The sequence below is a fragment of the Diachasma alloeum genome, unplaced genomic scaffold (genome assembly GCF_001412515.2).
Source record: "Diachasma alloeum isolate Michigan unplaced genomic scaffold, Dall2.0 Dall_scaffold_00308, whole genome shotgun sequence".
Classification (NCBI taxonomy): domain Eukaryota; kingdom Metazoa; phylum Arthropoda; class Insecta; order Hymenoptera; family Braconidae; genus Diachasma; species Diachasma alloeum.
In genome coordinates, this window is record NW_021680447.1 from 841,119 (window position 1) to 863,750 (window position 22,632).

The window sequence follows — 22,632 nt, forward strand, 5'->3', positions numbered from 1 at the left end:
TGTTTTTCATCTTATTTATAATCCTAGTAATCCGTTTCTGTGTGATAATCGAGGCGAAAAATCGAGTTTGGTGGCAACAGCTCCCTCCTTTCAATATTATTCTGTCACTGTTGAACTGGGAAAATATAATTTACGAGGGTTGGTTTACAGAAATTGCTTGACATTTTGATGACTTGCGCAAACATGGAAATGACTTTCTTCACTCTTTAATGAAAGAGGTGAATATATTTCGCTTTATGAGGCGCGTTTGTTACTAACATACGCGGATTTATTATACACCATTCATTCCCAGTGTTTGGAGAACAGTTATTGGGTCGTTCCAAACAGTTCTCGTAGTTTCCCTAAATACTCACACATTTGAAATACCATTCAATTTTTTGGCAGATTTATGAACACAGATTCTGTAATATCTACTCTCGAAAACCGACGCGCTTACACAATTTGTGGGTCGCGAAATTAAAGATCACAGTGGGCCAGTGATTTTTTTTTTTGTGACAACTGCTCACCCGTCCTTTGCTATACAGTCCTTGTCCCGCGACTGCGAATGTCTCTGTGTAATTTTGCAGTTTCTGTTATTTTATATTTTTTTCGTCCTCGTAATCCGCTTTTGTGTGATAATCGAAGCGAAAAATGGAGTTCGGAGGAAACTCCCCCTCTGTCACTCTTAGATTGGAGAAATAAAATTTACGAGGGTTGGTTTACAGAAGTTTCTTGACATTTTGATGAATTGTACAAACATGGAAGTGACTTTCTTTACTGTTGAACGCAAGCGGTGAACATATTTCTCTTTATGATCCGCGATATTTTTCGTATCGCAATTACGAGATGAACATGTGCGGAGATTTTTCAGCATTTGCTACTAACATTCTAGGATTTATCATCATTCATTCCCAGTGTTTGGAGAACAGTTATTGAGTTATTCTCTCAGGTGAGCGACGTCCATGTTTGCAAACGAGTTCCGTAGTTTGCTTAAATCCTCACACATTTGAATTGTGATTCAATTGTTTGTTGGATTTTTAGTAGATTTTGCCGTATCTGCTTCTGAAATCCAAAGCACCCGCACAATTCGTGGCTTTTATCTCCTTTGTTAACGAAATTATCGTAGAAGATCGCGGTAGGCCAGTGCATTTTCGTCTCATGACAACAGTTCATCCGTTCTTGGTTATCGTCATTGTTCCACAATTGTGGGTATCACCGTGTATTTGGACTGGTTCTGATACCCAGGGGTAATTCGCAGCCGACTTTCAAGTAACGCGTCATTAAAAATTATTGAAAATTTCCAGCTGACGAAATTCAAACCCACGGCCTCCCGGGCATTTCGGAATGTAATGACATCACCGGCATAGCTATAGAAGTAGACGGGGTAGAAAATGATCCGTGGGGAAAAAATGTTGCCCCCGAACCATTATAAAAGTCGTGAAACGCGCCCACGAAGGATATCAGCCATTTCAGTGTAGCCAAATACATTTCTGCCGTAAATTCCTCGAAACAGCTGGGAATATTCAATACTCGATTCATCCTGAATTCAGAATTATGCCATAAATTACCCTGGATAATTATCACAACTTATATTGACGGTAGCAAGGAATGAAATATTCAGTGTTGGAAATTCAATATCAGTCAGGAGCTGAATTATTTGCATAATGAATGTGTCGAGTTATTTGATGAAACTATCAATCTGGTTTTGACTAACTAAATGTTCCCCTTCAATACGGGTATTTCGACTATACCCAGTGTTTGGTATGGCGTTTGCATATTTATGTGAAGTACTAATTGAGGGGGCAATAATGGGCTGGTGGATGGCCCTCGGTACTCCGATGACCCTTTCGCAGGTTTGCTGTGGAGTTTTCTCCCCATTTTCTCATCCCTCAAAAGATCTTTCATCTTTCATTTTCTTACGCACATTTTTTAATTCAGAGAAAATATCAAGGATGGGAAGCTTCATGGAATTTCACGCGTATTGACATGTTTCATATAAATTTCTTTGGTCATAATAGAACATTACAATGGTCCATATTTATATGTTTTTTTTTAAAGAGTGATAATCTCTTTTTTACCGTTTCATCCGTAATTTCGAATTGCTAGATCACTGCGATGCACTTTGTCCTTTCAATTTCACACGTAATTCTCACCGGCACTTGCACACAGCACTGCTTTCGAGTTTATTTCAATATTACTCAATTGATTATAACTATTCACAACGTAATTGAATAGAGAAAATTTACTAATGACGTTTATAAAAAATATTGCAATGAAGAGTTCACAATAATGCACCATGTTGGAGTGTCCTTCAGGGTGTAATGGCGAGATGATGCTTAAGATTATAACGGCAGTAGTCTCTTCCGAGAATGTCCTCGTTAGGGATGTCTTCCTCCAATGGCTCCATGCCATCTGCTGCCATTCGATCTCTTATCTGCAATCAATTGGCAAGATGTTACATTCATTGTCCCATTAATTTTCCATTTCAAGGGAATACAGAATTCATTAATCAATAAAAATAAATATTAAAATGCGCGAGAGGTGGGGAAATTCATGTCTGAATCATCATGTTGAAACGAACGATTTACTTTGGGCTAATCTAAGGGTGTATCATTAAACAGCTAATCAAATAAAAATACCTAAAGCATCACTTTTATTTAAACATTAGAAAAACATTTGGACACATGATTTTTTTACTTCCACACCCTTCAATTTCCCTAAATTGAATCTTCCGTTGGCGAACTCTCCGCTAGTTTCAGCTTCATCGCTAAATTACTCGTTAATCTGAATATTTTTATATAAAAATGATTCTTTGACCGTGAAATTATGTCTTCTGAAGTCTGTTCGAAAAAAAAATCAAATTTCACGAAAAATTCAATGAAATTTTACTTATGAATTTTCAATAAAAATATCACTTGATAAAAATTTCAAAAAGTTTACCGGAAATGTCAGCCAAAAATTTTTAACAGTATATTTTACTGGTCTTTACCGTGATGAAGAGAAAGCATCAATTATGATGAACCCTTTGAAATTAATGGCATGCCGTGAATTCTCTTAAAAAATGAAAACCTAATTGCAATGTGAAAAGAGAGTATACACAGCGCGTAAAAAATCTCGTCAGTGGTCTCTTCATAATGAGCGCCTTTTCGTTATTTTATATTTTCATCTTTGTGTCTCTATATCGCATTACACTCGGTCAAATTGTGGTTTGTTTCATGAATTCTAATGAATTAATCATCATATTCCGTTCGTGTAGATTGAAAAGCTTTCCCCGGTGAGTCTCTTCATAATATATTCAACAGACATTATGTGATTGCACTTTTGACGAAAGAGTATGCATAATCTCTTTGACAAAACAATGAGGGAATTAAACGGAATTAGGGAAATAGAAAATATCCTAGGACGTACTGTCATCATCCTTTTCGGTAAAGAAGAAAAACTACATACTTTAATATAAATCATACAAACTGAGACTGACCTGTTCAACTGATTTGAACACTCTAATTAGATTAAGACCAGCGAGTTTCTGAATGTCTTCCTCCGACCAGCCTTGTGCCAAGAGCTCAGCAAACAGTTCTGGGTATTTACTTACATCTTCAAGACCTGCAGGTGTTCTGAAATGAAAGATGAAGAAAGTGTAAGGATGACAAGGAAATTCTCCCTTTGATTTGAGAGGGAGCGCTTTACTTATTGCAACTTTCCACCGTTTTACCTTAGACGGGGAATGCAGCGAAATATTGCGAATTAAAGAGCGACGCAGAATTTATTCCTCTTTTGCCCTTCAGTTCTTCCGTCTCCTCATAGGAGTTAATAAAATCATATATTGTGATTTTTTTTTCAACTCAGGTGGAAAAAGAAGGGTGAGTTATTCTGTAACAGACTAGATGATCTAGCCGCGGACATACTTGGAATTCTGAGGATTTTAAAGAATCTGTCACAGTTTCAGTCAGACCATATTATGAATTTTTATTTAAATCACATTTTTCTTGATTTACTCTTCCTTAATCATTCCCTGCGAAAAAATGTTTTTACTATAAAGGCATAGTGAAGTGAAAGCTTTGATCTTAAATTGTACATATTGGAGAGCATCCCTTTCAATGAAAAAAGAAATAATCAAAGCAGTTGGATACCATCAATGTTCAAAGGACAACAAGAAAATCCTTTCCTTCAGTAGGAGGGAGGAGGGGGTACTTCTCTTATTGCAACTTTCTATGGTTTTATTTTATTTAAAAGAAGGAAACATTGAGTGTAATATTGCGAATGGAAGCGCGATGGGAAATTCATTCCTCCTTTTTTCTTCAATTTTTACTCTCTTTCATAGGAGTTATTAAAATTCTATATTATGACTTTTTTTTCTTTGACTCAGGTGGAAGAAGAAAGGTAAATAATTTCGTGATATGATGACACCGTCAGTTATTTCATTGGAACCTTATTGTTTTCAATAATTTAGAAGTATTGTTGAGTGGATTTTTTGGCTTCAGAGTGAGTATACCGCCCATTTTTTGCATTTACCTTCGTTCATCACAGTAAATATATAGGGTCTGATTCCATAACCGGATCACTGACGGTATTCGTAATCCGGAAGATATTCAAGGATCTGTTACAGTTTCATACGGAACATATTATAGATTGGGAGATTTTAATTCGAATCACATGTAGTTTGGAATTACTTCTCCTTACTCACTCCCTGGTGATCAATATCCTAGTTATAAATAGATGAATTCCCTCAGCATGGGATGATTTGTGACGATTTCGAAACCAATTACAGTCGACTCCCTCCAACTTCTCACCGATCAGGGACGGCGGGGAGAGTGTCCCCCCACTTTTAGCGCACCGAGTGTGCATGAGTGAAATATGGGTATCCCTCTGCGCCAAGAAAGTGCGCATTGTAATTTGGGGCTATTTACGAAGTAGAGTAAGCTACCTAGTAGATGGACACTGCTCTATAGATAGATGAGCTACTTTTGGATAAAAAATTACGACAAAAAGATACTGAAATGTGAATTGTTGCTTTGAATTTTCACTAACTGTGGTAATTCTTAACCCCTGAATGGCGATTTTTTTTCAATTGCTAAAAAACAAACATTCATTTACTGGGCGGTTTACCCCAAATTAAAAAGTGAATAGACAGTAAATGTGTTGAATGATGACATCCTCAGTTAACTATTGAAACAAGCTTGATGAAAAAAATGTCAAAGCACTTGGATATCCTATATTATTTTCAAAAGACAACAAGAAAATTCTTTCTTTGAGGGTCAGAAGTAGGGATGTGCAAAAATTTTATGTCCAATTAGTTACGACATTATCGCTCGACCGTTATATTCTATCTTAATAGTAGAGACGTTCAGAAGGGGAAAAAGTTTAATAGAAACGTTGATAAAAAGTATCGAGTCGTTGATTTGACCAAATTTTCTGATCACACTCCTAGCGATTACATCCGATATTTCATGATGGCTTCTCAATTTTGTGACACAGATTCTATGTGACCATCATATACCATCTCAATAGCGGAAATAAGGTGATAGTACTCAAATTATGATAAAAAAATGTGGCGTCATAAGAAAAAAAAAAATGATGGTCTTTTTCACATCTCCAGTCGGGAGGGAGGGGATTATAATTCACTTATTACACCTTTCTCCTAAAATTTCTCTGAAATATTGCGTATTGAAGCGAGACGCGGAATTGATTCCCCTTTTCTCCCTCTATTTTTTCTTTCCTTCATAGGGATTCATAAAATTCCATATTATGAAATTTTTTTTCATCTCAAGTGGAAGGAGAGAGGAAATTCAACATTTATGAACCCCCGGGGTTTTTCCACATCAGCCTAGTGGGTGGGAGATCCCTTATAATCCACTACCTGTGAAATCAGTGGTTCAAAACCACGAAAAAATCAATATCGTCGGGACGTGATAAAATGTCCTCACCCGCAATCTCTCACGACGTCGAAATCCCATTCTGTCGGCTGGAGTGTTCAAGGTGTTTAAATTCTTGAATGGAAAACTCAATTTACATACCAAATGTACTGTTTCCCGAAAGAAGCGGGGACTACTAATGGCACGACGGCCAATTACGTTTCATTACATGATGTATCTCGTATGAAATTTCAGAGTCGTTTACGACCATTTCGTCGCGTTTGCTGCTATCTCGAATTAAATGGGTTTCACGTGACCAGCCGCATTCAATTATTTACCCACCTTACCGTGGTACCTGTGATAGTAATGGGTTCAGGTAGTGTTCAGGTGATTTTCTCTTTATTTCAATTTGCAGGAGGTTCATTTCAAGGAATATGATATAATAATATTGAGTTTCTCGTTTTTTTCTGGACGCCTGAGTATTTTTTCGATTTTTCTTTAGAAAATGGAAGCAAATTTTTTTTAAAAACGAAGCCTTTTCTCAAATTTTGTAAAAAAAATTTAGGATTTTCTCAAATTTGTTAGAAAACCCCGAGAATTTCCGCAAATAGCTGAAAATTTTTTAATTTTTTTTTGTCACTGCTGCTACGTTCAACCCGTGTGAAAACGTTTCGTTTACTAGTAAACGAAAAATGGCACAGTTCGGCACTCGCTGAACGTAACATCACTAACAAAAAATATAGTTCGGATACACGTGCGACGGAATGTTTTAATTCGTGTGATTGGCAGCCCTCGGCTTCGCCTCGGGCCGCCAACTTCACACTCGTTACCACCCCGTCGCACTTGTCTCGAAATATACTATTTCAAACGCGAGAACTTTCGGGATTTTACAGAAAATTATTGTTCTCTAAATATCGTTGAAAATATGAATTTTTTAAAAGTCTAAAATTTTTCACGTATTATTTTGATTGCGATCTTTAATATTCGTTTCCTCAAAATTTCGCAAACAGCATTGAGCCCAACATTGAAAAGAACCTATAAAGGACCGTGTAATTTATATTCCATATCCAAACGTGAACTCTAAACTAATTAAAAGTAAAATCCCATTGAAATCTTTGCAGAAGTTTTTCTATGAATCGCGCATGAGGGCAACGGATTTTATGTAAGATCATCATCTGTACTTACAAATTAATTCCATCATACCCCGCACCAAGTCCCACGTGGTCTGTGCCTGCCACTTTTCGTACGTGATTAATATGCGCTGGAACATAAAGTGGATAATTGAGTTTTAGCGTGAAATATTAGTTGTATATTTCCGTTTCGATGCATAACGAATATGAAGCGTTATAGGCAATTGGGAAGGTATGCAACAAGTTATTGCAGTGTTGCTGCAGATTTCACAATTGCCTATAGCTTCTCGATTTTGCAGTTCTATTTGTGTGAAATAACAACCATTAATAGTGTTAGTCAACGTACACTGTTCGAAAAATTTAGGTCGAAGTTTCTGATAAACTTATTTTAAATTTTTATTTCGCTATAGTTCCTATGAAATTTCAACGAATTCTGTTATTAAAAATGCGAAATTTCATGGAAAAATCTGTTGGGTAAATTTCAGTTCGATTATTCCCTGGAAATTCGTAGAAATCAGCACAATTCAGGTGAATATATTCATGAATGTTGAATCGATGCAAAATTCAGCGTAATTTGTTGCTGAATATTTATATTTTCATTGATAATTCAAATGAGTTGAATTTAATTTTTCACTGGAACCTGAAATTTTATGATTTTTCTAGTCAACTGTCCATAAAATTTCAACTTTTTTCCAACAATGCACACTGTCAGAAGTTATTTGAAATTTCCAGGAAGGTATTGTAGTAAATCTTATGAGAGTGCCACTTAATCAAATTTAACAAAAAAAATGGTTTTATGAATTTCAAGTTTTAAGTAGGAGTGAGATGGACATTTTACAACTTGATTGAATTTTCAGTGGAACATGAATATTCAGAAACAAAATGACATGAATTTAAAATTTTTCCCTAAATATTCATGATTTTTCTGAATTTTACAAAATAATTAAACTAAAAAATCAAGTATTTTATTGATTTCCAGATCATTTGATCATCAAATTCAATCAATTTCATTAGAATTACAGTGGAACTTGAACACAATAAAAATTTCCGGAATTTGGCGGCAAATTCAGACGATAATTTTTAACAGTGCAGTTAGTATTACTCGTCCGTCTTTCACATCTCCTGATTTTAATAAAACCATCTTATGCATCACCGCAATTGTTGAAATGACTCCCATAAACGTTCATACACATTCATTCCACAGCAGACTAAATAGTCAGCAGCTACTGAATTCTCAAGTTTCGAAGGAGACTCAGACACACCATGAGTTTACGACTGAGAACGAATAAATATCAAAGCTGCAAGACGCCTCTGCCAAGCGTCTTAGCATTCAAATGATAAATTGAGAAGTCCCGGAGAACTAACACCACACTCCGCCCAGAGAATGACTAATTCCATTGCTTAAGAAGTTTATCAATACCAGCTATTGTATTCCCCGGCTATTTCTTTTCCAACTTTATCAAGAACAACTTCAGGACTCGACACTGTCGAAGGATTTCGGGGAAGAGTTTAATCTGTGATTCCCATCAATCTCACCACTCCTCGCAACATTGAATTTCCACTTGATGCTCTCCAAAACCAGAGGCTTGAGGAAGTTTTATCTCCCCTCAAGCGACACATTTCGCTCGAAACTACATCAATAATTAATTAACATGCTCTGTAAATGTAGAATTGTTAATTTCCCTAGAAACTCAAGATTAATCTCAACGAAATCTTCGCTGGCATTCAACTCCTCAAGACTTGTTACCTTAATTCAACGGAGATTTACCAAGATTTGTTGGCATTGCTGTAAGAAAGATAACATCGGCATTGACAAAGTTCAGTCTACCTTGAATCCTTGTGATGAAACTTTCCCCCGAGGATACCAAAGTTTATCATTGATAGAGTGTACGACCGCGGCGATTGAATCAAATGAAGCTCACTCTAATTACAATGTGGCAAATGCTCTCAAATAGTTCCGGCAACATCCTTTCACAAAGCTAGTATGTTATACTTTGAAGTTGTGAGGGATGAAAGGCAATCCATCTATTTTCCACCGACATATTTGCAATTCTATTGGACCATTGAAGTTCACGGCAGCATAACGAATATTGTGCAGAATAAAAAAGTCTCACTCCAAATGGAACTAAAAGAGATGTGGAAATTGGCGCCACGAGCTGTCAGAGAACTCTGATTGAAAACTATTCCAGAATTAGGTGAGACCAACTCGATACAACCACATCTGGTTCACTTGAATGCACTTTGAGTTCTAGCAATAAAGTTTGCTTTTTAGTTGTTGCTGTAAACTTTCAATTTTATTCAATTCGAGGGCTGCTACAGAAATACTGGCTGTGCTACTCCATCATCGAGGGGATTATCTACGGGTATACAAGGCATACAGGACCACTGGTCTGTGCATTACACGTTAAATGCAATGAACGCTAGACGTAAAATTTTGTCAGGTTGAAATTGAATAGGGCGAAGCATTCCTGAGAGTGAAGTTTGTTGAATCGTCATTCTAATCTCGCTATTTTAATCCGCCAGGATATCATTTCATTCTGTGGGGTTCTATGAGCGGAATGCAAAGGATAAATAATTCAGTGGGACACAGAGAATGCAATTTTTTGGAAATTACCGCAGAGTTTCAGGAATTGTATCGCGTATTGGTCGTTCAGAAATTTCGAACTCTAGCTGAAACAAAAATTCTTGAGCCGAGAAATTCTCACTTTATGGTGATGTTGTTCATGTTCAGATCATAAACATTTTAAGGAATTCGCAAGACAATTATATTGGATTTCTATTAAACTTTATATTAGTTTTGGCCGATTCTATTGAAATTGTCAATAGAAAATATTCTGTTGAAAAATAGAATTTGATTTTTCCATACAACTTTTATTCTATTTCTAAGTTTCTTTTCATTGCATTTTTCTTTTTTTTTCGTCACGAAAATCAAATTAAAAAACTTAGAAAATTTAAGCTGAGGAAATTCCATAGAAAATATCTCAATAAGAATAATTTCTATTGATGAAAATATTAGAAAGTTGAATTGAAATCCAAAAGAACTGTCTCGTGAATTCGCTAGGTTTTTCTATAAAAAATTTTCAAACGTGCGACGATACATTTGGGACAAGAAATTAATTTTTGTGATATCAGGCCGTTCTTCCTCTCCCTGCAAGAACATTGACAAATGCCAACAGAACGAAACTTACCGACAACGTCGTCCAGAGTTGATCTCTCTCCGCAGCTAACAAAATGCGGGTAGAAAGATACCATCACTATACCTCCCGATTGTGCCTGTGAAATATTGAAAAAGGTTGATTTCCCTCCAGTTCTATTTGAATCTCTCTACCATTCGTCTCAATGGAAATCGCACAAGGAGAGATGAAAAGAATATTTACCAGCAATCGAAGTGCATGATCGGGCACATTTCTCGATGAATTGCAGAGTGCATGTGCACTGCTGTGACTGAAAATGACAGGCGCTCTGGACACCGCCATGGCATCCAGCATCGTTGGCACGGATACGTGAGAGAGATCCACCATCATGCCTAGTCTGTTCATCTCCCAGACTACACTCTGTCAGGAAAACAGAAAAGAATTACATGGAGTTTGGTAATTTGCATAATTTCTTAATTCAATGTTGATGAAATTGAAAAGTTCCCGAGCGAAAATAAAAAATGCTCATCATTTTCGTGCTCCAGGTGGGCACTGAAGGACATGAATGTGACTTCCGGCCACTGGTCCCAACTTGCCCAGGCAAGCATCTATACGCAGTGTTGGAGAAGTTTAACAAATCAGTTTAAGTTTTTTATGTACCCAGGCCAGATCCGCCGGAAGGAACTGTGCATAAGAAGTGAAACATTGCTCTCTCCTATCTCTCGAGTTGTAGACGTATGACCACAATTTTTTCCTGGAGTTTATTGCGCACTGATGAATATCTCTCTAATTTTTGAATGTCTCATTTGTTATTTCAGGCTCTTTCTTCAAGAATTTTTAGGGCTAGCCTGGGGACTACACGGAGAGAAATTTTCTAGAAAAATTCTAGTACGAGTGCTAGAAAAAGTCACAATTCACTGGCTGTGAAAAATTCTAGTGCTGTTAAGGTATAATTTCTTGGTATTTCACTTTGTCACTTTGCGTCTCTTTTCCCGTGCTAGCAATAGAATTTTTCTAAAAAATTTCTCTCCGTGTATTGGCACCTTTAGGATATCCAAGTATCTTTTACAGTTTGGTACAGACCACAGTATACAATGAGAAAAATCCGTTGTCGATTTCAAAGGCGCGCTCGACTACTGTGTAGATGTATTTTTTTATCGAACGAATAGTAAGATATCTTCCGCAAAAGTTATTTTTTATTGAACTACAATGTCGCTCCACGATTACCGTTTGTCTAGTGAAATTTGCCACAATTTCTTAGTACTTTTCATTCAAATTTTATCACCGTGTACACTGTTAAAAAATTTTGTCTGAATTTACCCTGCCAAATCCTGGAAATTTTTATCGTGTTTAATTTCCACTGAAATTTCAGGAAATAGTGATATTGAAAAATCAACTATTCCATTAATTTTCGATTCAAATGATCTGAAAATCAATAAAATACTTTATTTTTCAGTTAATTCGTTCCGTGAAAAGTCAAAAAAATCTGGAAAATTCAGGGAAAAAGTGAAAATTCATATCATTTTGATTCTGAATATTTATGTTCCATTGAAAATTCAATGAAGTTGTGGAATTTCCATCTCACTTCCACTGAAAACTCATGAATTTGTTTGAATTCTACCGAAAACTTGAAATTTCATAATCATTTTTCCCCTAAATCCGATTCAATGTCACACTCATGAGAATTACTATCATATTTTCCACCCCCATTGTAACAAAGATTTTACTGGATCTTTATATACAATTAATAAACTACTACTACTACCACTATCATATTTTCCATGAAATTTCAAAAAATTTTCAACAGTATAAAATTAATAACTCTAAATCTTATAAATCATTATGTGAACCAAAATGGAGGATTATTTTACGTTAATTAATTAATTTTCCTTACCGTCTAGCCATTGATTTAATTTCTAACTAATAAATTCTTTATTTGGATCAAAGAAGCATTCATTTATGTTTGAAGAAGCATTTATTTGATGTGCATAAACCCGTAAATAAAAATCAATTTTTATTGCGAATTAATTAAATAGATCCAGTGACTGAATTCAAATAAATCATTTTTCGGGGGCCACCCTTCTTTATCCCAAGTATCAAGTAGTTTGAGACAACGTTACGTCGACCGCTGACGTGCAACAGTACAACACGCAGCGACACTCAAATGGTCAAGGCCTAGAAGGTATTCCACTAGTTGTATATCTGCTCGTATATCTCAATTCGTGATTGTGGGGTATTTAAACGCCACGTATATAGTCATTTGAAGACACGGGGGAAGTGGGATGAATGCAGTACTTGTGCGATACTTAAATGAAACATGCCATATACACAACGGTCACGCGGCAGCACCACTCGACTTCCACGCAGGAACTTCGCTTGCATCGTTTAAATACCGCACAGTTGAGAATTTTTTCACATTTTCAATGTTTCGCTCCGGCTTTTACTATTTATTTTGTCTGTAAAGGGAAGTTTGACCCGGGAAAAAATCTTTTCTTTTTTTAAGGAAGCAATTTTGAAAGTCCTATTCTATTTCAAATTTTGAAAACCCAAACGTAAATTATGTTCAAGTCGTCTTTTATGCGTTCTGAAGGGTATTTTATGTTTGAAGTGGAAGCGTAAATTACCATTACCTAAGCGTAATTTACGGTGTCGTATTCGTAAATTATGATGTTTTTTTCCGTATTTTATTCAAGTATTTTTTACGGTTTGATGCCGACCACACTATAAATTTAAACATTTTCAATCATGAAATTTATCAATTAAATTGCGGGAAAAAATTTTGAAAGAAAACATGAATATTTAGCCTCATTGAAATTACATTTTGCACAGAATTATTATTTTTTTAAACATTCGTTGTTTATAAATAAATCATTGAAATTATTTAAACTTTCGAAAACCTTATTTTTAGGCATGGAATCGATTTCTGACAGAATTCTGCATATGAATAACTTTGTTACGATGCAGAACAAATTATTTTTACGGTGGAAAGTTAATTGTTTATGAATTATCTATAGAAAATGCTCGCAATTTTCAAAAATTACTATTTTTAAACTATTTCATCAATCGCCCTCCAAAAATAAATTTTCTATTTTTTTTTAGATTTTTAAAATGTTTTCTAACGGTTCAATATCGAGATTCAAATTGAGACCGGCAAAGTTTAAAGAATAGAATCATTATAAAATGTTCAGAAATTTAGGGTTAAATGGGGCTCAAATAAATGCTCTGATGTTCGATTTCAATAGTAGAAAAGCGTTTCACTGATGAAAAAATCGCCAAAGTACTTGGATGTCCTTAAGCGTCGAATACAAAATTTTTTTAATAGACCTTTTTGAAGCCAAAATTTTTATGACGACAAAAAAGTCACCAGACATCATATTGTCGTTAAATTTAAATTTCGTTTAGCAAAATGCAATTTACGTGCAAATTTTTCAACATAGAAAATCATGCGAAAACCGAAAATGCATTTTTCCCTCCCCTTAATGTATTCGAAAATATTATTTGAACACTAATTTGTTTGATGGAGCTCTGTAAACAGAATAGTTCTATTCAATTCCTCCTGAAAACAAGAAGATCCGTCCCCCGCGGTTAACCACGTAGATATAATTACGGAGATATCAGGCTCTCATTAATTACCGGAGTAACACGTACGCACATTCGGCGCTGTTGGAGTGCCACTGGATTTCCAGTACAATTCTAAACGATATTTTGATGCAACTCCGTACATTATATTTTATCAATTGTTACGGAACTTATCCGACCAGTTCTCGGCTGAATGGACCTTGATTTTCATGCATACCATTCATGAATATTTACTCACACTGACTTCGTGATAAATCAAATTATATAACAGGAAGGATTGAATTCAATTGAAGCAGTTAATGTAGTCAGTCAATTACACATTTAGTTGGATGATTTATTTAATCGATTATGGAGAAAACTTTATGATAGAAATAAATGATTATCATTAGTACGTATAATCGAGTGGAATAAGATGTGGAATCGATGGACATTCGTCCATTATTCGAAAAAATATGGGACATTTAAGAAATTAAACAGAAAAAACAAGAATAAGGAGAAGAAGGGAAAGGATTAATGGAGCAATTAAATCTTTATGCGGTGCTCTTCGAATACTTCGTAACTTATTGAATTGTTATCCTCACAGCAGTCTGAAATTTCCCGTCATAAATCTTTGGGATAGTTTAGAGAACTGGTGGAACTTCTGTTTTTTCTGTGAGGAAAAGGGGACGCGAAAAGAATTGCATTTGCGATTTTCTTCATTGCAAATGGACATAAAATTTTGTGTGACATCACAGTGAAAGCAACCCCGTCTCCCCCTTTCGTCACAAATCGACACAAATCGTCCCAAACTACAGACTTCTTCTAACCTTTAATCATGAGACGTAATATTTGAGTGGCCACATTTTTCTGCGAAATCTATGAAATTTAGTTATCTTTAACCCAGAGAATGAACGAATTTTAATCAAATGAAACTCTTTATTTGAGGTTTTTCTATTCGTTTCAACAATATTTTTGGTGTAATCAATAAACTTATATATTAATTCTAATGAAAATGTTTTAATTATATGAAATAAGTTGATCTTTTATCTGAATAAATTCGCTGTTGGAATTGATAAAAAATTTCTTTGATCCGAATAAAGGATTGTTATATGGGAATAAATTCGTCGTACTCACCCTTAAACAATTATGTAATTTCACGTCAATAGAATCTTTATTTCCATCAAGAAAACATTTGTTAAAAACATCCTCTGATGCGACTGATAGTGTAATCTAAATCAAATTCACGTTTGACTAAAAGCTTCATTAAGAGCTTAAGAAAACCAATGATTCAATTTAAAAAATTATTTAAGTCAAACAAACTATTTTTTGGCTGTAAGATAAGTGCATTTTTTCAAAATAATAATTGCTGACATCAATCGACTTTAAGGATATCCAAGTATCTTTTACAGTTTGGAACAGATGCCACTATAGATTCAATCGTTTTCAATCATCAAATATGTCAATTAAATTACATTTTTAAATGCTGGTCATTTATAAATACATAATTGAAATTGTTTAAACTTTCGGAGACCTTATTTTCTTAAGGTTGAACCTGATTTCTAGTAAAATTCTGAATATGAATAAATTTGTTACGATTCCGAACAAGTAATTTTTATGATGGAAAATTTATTGTTTATAAATTATTCATAGAAAATGCTCGTAATTTTCAAAAATAGCAATTTTTTAATTATTCCATCAGTCTACCTCCGAAAATAAACTTTCTAATTTCATTTTCCGCTTTTAAACTGTTTTCTCACGATTCAATATCGAGATTGAAATTGAGAACTGCAAAGTATAAATAATAAAATCATTGTAAAATGTCCGAAAACTTGAGGTCAAATGGGGCTCAAAAAAAACCTCTAATGTTCGACTAAAAAAGTAGAAAAGCATTTCACTGGAGAAAAAAAGGCTCAAAGTACTTGGACATCCTTAACTCATCTATCTGAGCTTTCCCCTCCGCCACATAAATACAAAGAGAGCAACAAGCGAAGACAATGAAATAACGACACACCAATTAATGTAATAAAACCAAAAATTGTACTCACTTTTCCAAATCTAGAAAGTCCACCGACGTGAGGCACTTGACCAGGCTCGTCCGCAGTACTGCAGTCTGCCCTACCGAACCAACACGTCAGTAACTCAATAGCGACAATCGTATGCATTTGTTGGAAATGGATGATCAAGGGTTAGGGGGGGGCTAACTGTGCACTGGGTGAAGTGGAGCAGCGAATATAGGAGGACTAACCCTCCTATAACGGCGATAATCCCCTAATCCCCCTCAGTATGACTGCCTTCGTATGGAGTATAGTTCACCTCGGGTTATACGAGAATTGGAAACTGTTATGTCAATAACATTATTCATGTGAGGACACGCGACCGCGCTACCTGATTAGGTGTACGCTACTCCCATAAATTTTGAAAGGGACCACCCAGCGAACTAAGCGTTACAAAGGCTTTACGGAATATGGACAGATAGTATTCCACGCTATTATAATTCTGGATAAGTTATATTGCAATGAGAGACCATTTGTGGAAAATTTCATTCGCCAAAGGAGCTCAACATTTTCAATGGCTTTTTAAGAGGATATCGCAACGCTTCGTTCTCATAATTCACTCGGCTTTTGTAATGTCACAAAATGACTCGCTTCCTGTGTAGACGTTCATGTACCTCGACTCCCTGAAATTTACACGTTGATCGTGTATGCAAAACGGAAGATCTGAGGAATCTATGCGTTGTCGTGTCAAAGTGATCATGCAGGTACGTGTCGTGCATGGAGACCATTAATTTGCCCTGAAATTTACGGGCTTTATTAATTTTAGCACTAAATATTTTCGATGTACGTGAAGAACTTCAACAAGTTTCTTGGCTCAAGTGAATTATCCCGAGTGGGGAGGGAGGCTGATGGCGAAAAAAATGGGGAGTTGAACAGTTCCTTTATTTTCATCGCAAACTCTTTTACGTCGAGATATTCAGGGAGAAATTTAATCTGACTTTAATTTGGCCTTCTTCTTTAATTATTCGCTGGCATTATTTACGTTATTAGAGAAATTGTGAAAACAGGTACTAGTTATGACTGAAGAACAGAACAAATGATTTTTCAAGATTTGTTAATTATTGGAAATGGCTGAGTTGGATATGATTAAAGGAATATTAATAAGATAGTTAACAAGTGATTTAGTTGACTGAAAAATTATACAAATACGCCATTGGGCTCAAATGAATTAGCTCGAGAGGGGAGGTGGGCTGATGGCGGAAAAAATGGGGAGTTGAACAGTTCCTTTATTTTCATCGCAAACTCTTTTACGTCGAGATATTCAGGGAGAAATTTAATCTGACTTTAATTTGGCCTTCTTCTTTAATTATTCGCTGGCATTATTTACGTTATTAGAGAAATTGTGAAAACAGGTACGAGGTATGACATAAATATCAGAACTTGTCGGTCCCGCACTGCCAGAACAAATGATTTTTCAAGGTTTGTTAATTATTTGGAAATGGCTGAGTTGGATATGATTAAAGGAATATTTGCTGATAGTTAACAAGTTATTTAGATTAATTGATTTCAAACGACTTTGGCATGATTGTAAGATTTCAGCGTGATTTCAGTGATTTCGGATTGATTTCATCACAGAGTATAGCCCCTCGGTGAAATTAGGAGATCGTCAAAATAAACGACTACAGAACGTCCATTCGAAAGCAAGAATGACATTTATCACGCGGTCCCTACACTGTTAGAAAATTATTCCTGAAAATTCAAGTGAAAAAGCTTGAAATTTTTCACAACAACAAAGTTACATGAAATTTCTCTATATTGCTTCATTGACGAATCAGTTAATTTCTTGAATATTCAAATAATTTTTCATTTTTAGGCCCATGTGGTACTGAAAAACGTGAAACTTTACTCAATTTTCACAATGAGTTCGGGAATTGATGCTTTCAATGCAAAATTAATGATTGCTAACATGAAAACCCTATTTTTTTGAATTTGCAAAACGAATAAGAAACTTTGTGAACGCTTTCATTTGAAATCGAATTCAAACCTACAACATCGAAACTTCAGATAACGCTGACTGAAATTGCAAGAAATTTCTAACACTGCAAAGCCCCATTCGCCAGGAAATATTTTGTGGACTGTACGAGAAAAATAACAATTACGGCACCTGTGAAATCGCCATTTTTGTCACTCATTCTGCCACCCAACACCCAGCCATCACTCATCACATTTAATTCCTGGCGCGTATTGTCCCTCTGTTCCATAGACGATGTTACACGCTCAGCGTTAGAATTCTCGGAAACTCCGTTGCCAGGCAACCCACCATACGAACTGCAGTGGATTTAGCAAGGCAACGTGAAGCTATATGACAGAGTCGCAGGGATACAAACGCTTCACACAAGCATACAGACTCAGTCATCTCCACCACAGGAACGTTTGGTCAACATTGCGTATTCGTGGTATACGGGACCCTACACTATGCGGGTCATTGTTGCTTGTCGCTCTTTTCACTTGGTACACGTTTTTGTGGATGTAGCCCCGTTATGACTGTTATCATGCAGCTACATATCAGTTATGGTTTTTGAAGCACGAGCTTTTGATAGTCGATCGCTCTCAGCCATCATCGCTGATGATTTCAATTTTATCACCGAGTATCCTGTACACATTAAGCGATGCTATCGCGGTGTCACTTGCATCGACAGTGCCTTTTTTGGCGGTATGTGACCCCGATGGGATCGTAATCACTCATCGTCAATATAATCTACAAGGATTTGGGGTCTCTCGGTGGGTATCGATGCGGTTATCACATTCACCGTTGGCCTCGTATTTTACGAATTTTATTTCACTTTTATCTCTACATCCCACTGGGCAAGTTATTGTATTACGGTTATTCCTGGATTTTTAGTTCTCGTTTATTCTCAATTGTTATGACCCTGGTAGACCGCAATGGTCAACCAATAGACGGCGAAAAAAATTGCGGAGAAATCACTGGAACGCGGTAAAATGGCTTCATTTTCCAGGGGCAGCAATGGAAATTTTTCTGGGACAAGGGCGAAGTTTTTCGCGGTAAATACCTGAAAATTTTGTAGCCGGCGGTTGATTTTCCGGTTCTGGCATGTGAATTTTTCCGGGATCGTCAAAATGAAGCCATTTTACCGGGGTACAGCACAGTAATTTTTCTGGTCTTTTTTTCGCTGGGTACAGCTGGGATATCGCGTTTAATACACGTTCATAGTTGGAAAATTGATTACGTTCGGTTGAGCCATCAATATTCATTCTCACTGGGGATTTTTGTGTTGGACATTTCCATCATCCAGTGTTTCGAAGGTCATTTTGTCAAAATTTTCGTTTTTCAGGGAGAAAAAAATTGGAAAAAAGTAGCACGATGATAACGTGAAAATTACTTTCTAACATTTTTTGGTTGACATTTGCGGTGCACATCTTGATAATTTTTAAAAAGTGTGAATTTCATAATTGAAAAATCATAATTTGATGGAAGAATTGTTAAAAACTATAAATTTGAGTTTAGTAATTCCATGGAAATTAATGGAAATCAAAAAAATTCTGGCAAGAATTCCGTGTATTCCTAAAGTTTCAATTAAATGAAAGTTTAGTGTAATTTGAAATTAAATTTTCATGTACACAGTTAGAAAAAAAATGAAATTTCATGTATAATTCACCAGTAATTTTCAAGATAGTGCCACTGAGTGTGATTTAAGGGGAAGAAATCATGAAATTCCAGGTTTCACTGAAAATTCAATGAAATTCCAAAATTTTGAAAAGCATGTAGATGAGAATTCCTCAATTTATTTGAATTTTCAATGAAAACCTGAATATTTAGTGCCAAATTACACTGAACTGTTTCGTAATAATTTTCAAGAAATAATTTAACTGAAATTTACAGTTCTCATTGAGTTTTTCCCGAAATTCATAATTTTTAATGACGAAATTCCTTGAAATTTCAGTGGAACTTAAGGATATCCAAGTTCTTTGGCTATTTTTTCTCCAGAGAAATACTCTTTTACTTTTGTAGTCGAACGACAATTACATTTATTTATTTACTATAAACAACGAATGAATATTCATGATCGAGAGCCAAATTTCCGAAAAGTGTACCGGAAATTTCACCTAAAAATTCTTAACAAAATATTTGTTGAGTCGTAAATGCGGCAATTCTCGTATTCCTTCTGCACAATGAAAAATTTTTGGCTGAAACTTTCGTTACACTTCTTGGAAATTTTTATCATGTGACAGTTCTACTGAAATCGAAAAAAAATGTAATTGTAAAGTCAAAATTTCACAGCAAAATCAATGGACTCCGTAAATTTCTTTTTTTAACGATTACTAGTTGTCATATAACTACTTCGAATTGTTTCTTCGTGTTCTACTTGAGATAGTTTTTTCCATATCATTGATCTGTTACTTTGTGAGTCTGTCTGACGTGAGTGGCTTCATCAACAGGTTGGGGGATACATCACGCGGAAGATAATGTCCCACTTTTTTCCCCTCCTGTATTGTTACTGGGCTTCTGCACACATCCCCTCATACATTACCAAAAAGCAATTTATCTTTCGAGCCAGCGTTAAATCGAGGTGTTCCGCCTTGTTGGTTAGTCCTAGTCAAATCATAATTCCTCCGTAATGAGACTGTCCACAGAGGACATTTCCGCATCGACTAACGATAATTTTGATGACCCCCTGCGCGCGTTCCTCAATTGAATTATGATTGTGTCGCACATGGTGGCCGACACGTTTCCTCACTCGAAGTTTGTAAGCAGAAGTGATGGAAATCTATTGGTTCGGGTGGTAATCGGATTAACTGAAAGATCAGGTAATCGGGTGTGTAGCGCATCGTGATACTGATGACACACTTGGTGAGAAAAATCGGTGGGGAGCGGAGGAGGAAGAGAGCGTTAACGTGAACTCACTATTGAATACTTCTGGCTGAACATTTCGGTACATTTTTTGGAGAATTTTTCCAATCCAAATGTTAGCCAATACACCAATACAATAGCCAATACAATACACTGATAAAAAGGATTAGTTATTGTTAACAAATGGATTTGGTTGAAGTCTAGGGTCTATTCGGTGTCACCAAATGTTCATTCGTTAATAGTTAACAAATGCATATTTGAGGAGTCTTGTTTCACTCGAATTTCACCTTTCAAGTGATGATCCATCCAACAAACTTATCGTGTAGTCTCGATGGCATCACTATTGACTATTTATTTATTTGTTTATTTATTAGAAAATGCTCTCCAAATGTATCTCACGCAATATAATTCATCATTTTTTTTACATTGAATTGAATTACCCATTTGGATATCCTCAAAATTTGTAGCGAGTGACGAATTGAAATTTCGACAGCCAATATATCTGAAAAATTACGCAAACTATTCCTCCCAGACATTAGCTCTGTGAGTGCTCTTCTCCTTGAGCCACTGATTAGCGTATTCCAACGAATTTCCTGAACGCTGCGCATCTCAATGCATCTATTAAAGAATTAAAGCCGTTATGTAAGAAAGTTTTGTCCGAAGCTATCGAGGGAGTGATGAATATTCAACACGCCAATTTTCACCTCGTGCTGCTACTTCGACTGCTTCTTGTACCATCATAATCAAGCAATTGATGCTATTAATTATCAAGCCATTTCTTCAGAGAGGTGATGTCGTATTTCGTTAAGGATATTTGTCTAGCTTCTAACTGGATTCTAGAACTAATGTCTGTCGTTCTGTTTTTTTTAACAGAAGAACTTGTGAACTAATTCTTAAGATTAAGGAAAATTAGTTGTATAACAAAAGGGATCTTTTGTCATACGGGCTGTCATGAGAATTACTTTTGAATTGACATAACGATATGCCAGTGCAAATTTTTTTGTTTTGTGGTTTCCATTTTTTTACATTTCGGACTTTTCATCAGGATTTTTTCAGCTGTGTGAACTTGGAGTCTAAGTTTGATAAATCGATTTTTTTTCTTATAGTATCGATTGTACTCAGTAAGTACCTGAACGTACCACATTCATTTTCGTTTGTACCCCGCATCCCTAGACGTAAGGGGTGCGGAAAAAATCGTGCAGCGTCGGAAATGAAGGTACGGAAAAAATTTTCATGAGCAAGGATTCAGCATGGATGGTACGTGTATGTACTATATTTTTCCATTTCATTTATCAGCCCCTTCAATACTTTACCCGCTTCTAAAATCTTGAATGTATGAAGGACGTCAGGAAAACATACAGATAGCTTTTAAATCGTTAGTACTCGTTTGTACCAACGAAAATTATACATTATTATTATTATTATTATTATTATTATTCTAATCAAATCACCTGATTCCATTTTTATCAACCGTAAAATCATCGTANAAATCGTGCAGCGTCGGAAATGAAGGTACGGAAAAAATTTTCATGAGCAAGGATTCAGCATGGATAGTACTTGTATGTACTATATTTTTCCATTTCATTTATCAGCCCCTTCAATACTTTACCCGCTTCTAAAATCTTGAATGTATGAAGGACGTCAGGAAAACATACAGATAGCTTTTAAATCGTTAGTACTCGTTTGTACCAACGAAAATTATACATTATTATTATTATTATTATTATTATTATTCTAATCAAATCACCTGATTCCATTTTTATCAATTGTAAAATCATCATAATGGATTCCATATGTAGTTCGTGAAGTTTTGATGTGGATACAAACGTCTGAACTTCCGTACTTCCACTCCCATCGCAGTACANCGTTTTCTGATACAAACGTTTTTCTGAATGGAATAGGTTTTAAGGCTCTATCTCTTATAGTTTCCGAGATAATCGCGAAAAACGAAATCGCCAAAAAGAAATAATTCAATTTATCTTGTATAGGGTGTAGGACGTGGAAAAACGTAATTCTGAGCCGTCCATATTCCTATAGGAAACCCAAAATTGATTTTAAGGCTCTATCTCTCATAGTTTCCGAGATAATCGCGAAAAACGAAATCGCCAAAAAAAA

At 35.6% G+C, this 22,632-nt stretch overlaps 1 protein-coding gene across 1 annotated transcript in view; it reads right to left on the reverse strand.

Moving 5' to 3' along the window:
* Positions 1-1,973: 1,973 nt before the first annotated feature.
* Positions 1,974-22,632, reverse strand: part of LOC107039821 (dipeptidase 1) — a 57,846-nt gene continuing 37,187 nt past the window's right edge. The window contains exons 5-10 of the mRNA XM_015259640.1: positions 15,699-15,768; positions 10,339-10,515; positions 10,150-10,234; positions 7,017-7,092; positions 3,458-3,593; positions 1,974-2,413 (exon numbers count right to left, since the gene is read on the reverse strand). Coding sequence (XP_015115126.1) covers positions 2,291-2,413; positions 3,458-3,593; positions 7,017-7,092; positions 10,150-10,234; positions 10,339-10,515; positions 15,699-15,768 — 667 coding nt within the window. The 3' untranslated portion in view covers positions 1,974-2,290. The remainder of the gene's footprint in view (positions 2,414-3,457; positions 3,594-7,016; positions 7,093-10,149; positions 10,235-10,338; positions 10,516-15,698; positions 15,769-22,632) is intronic.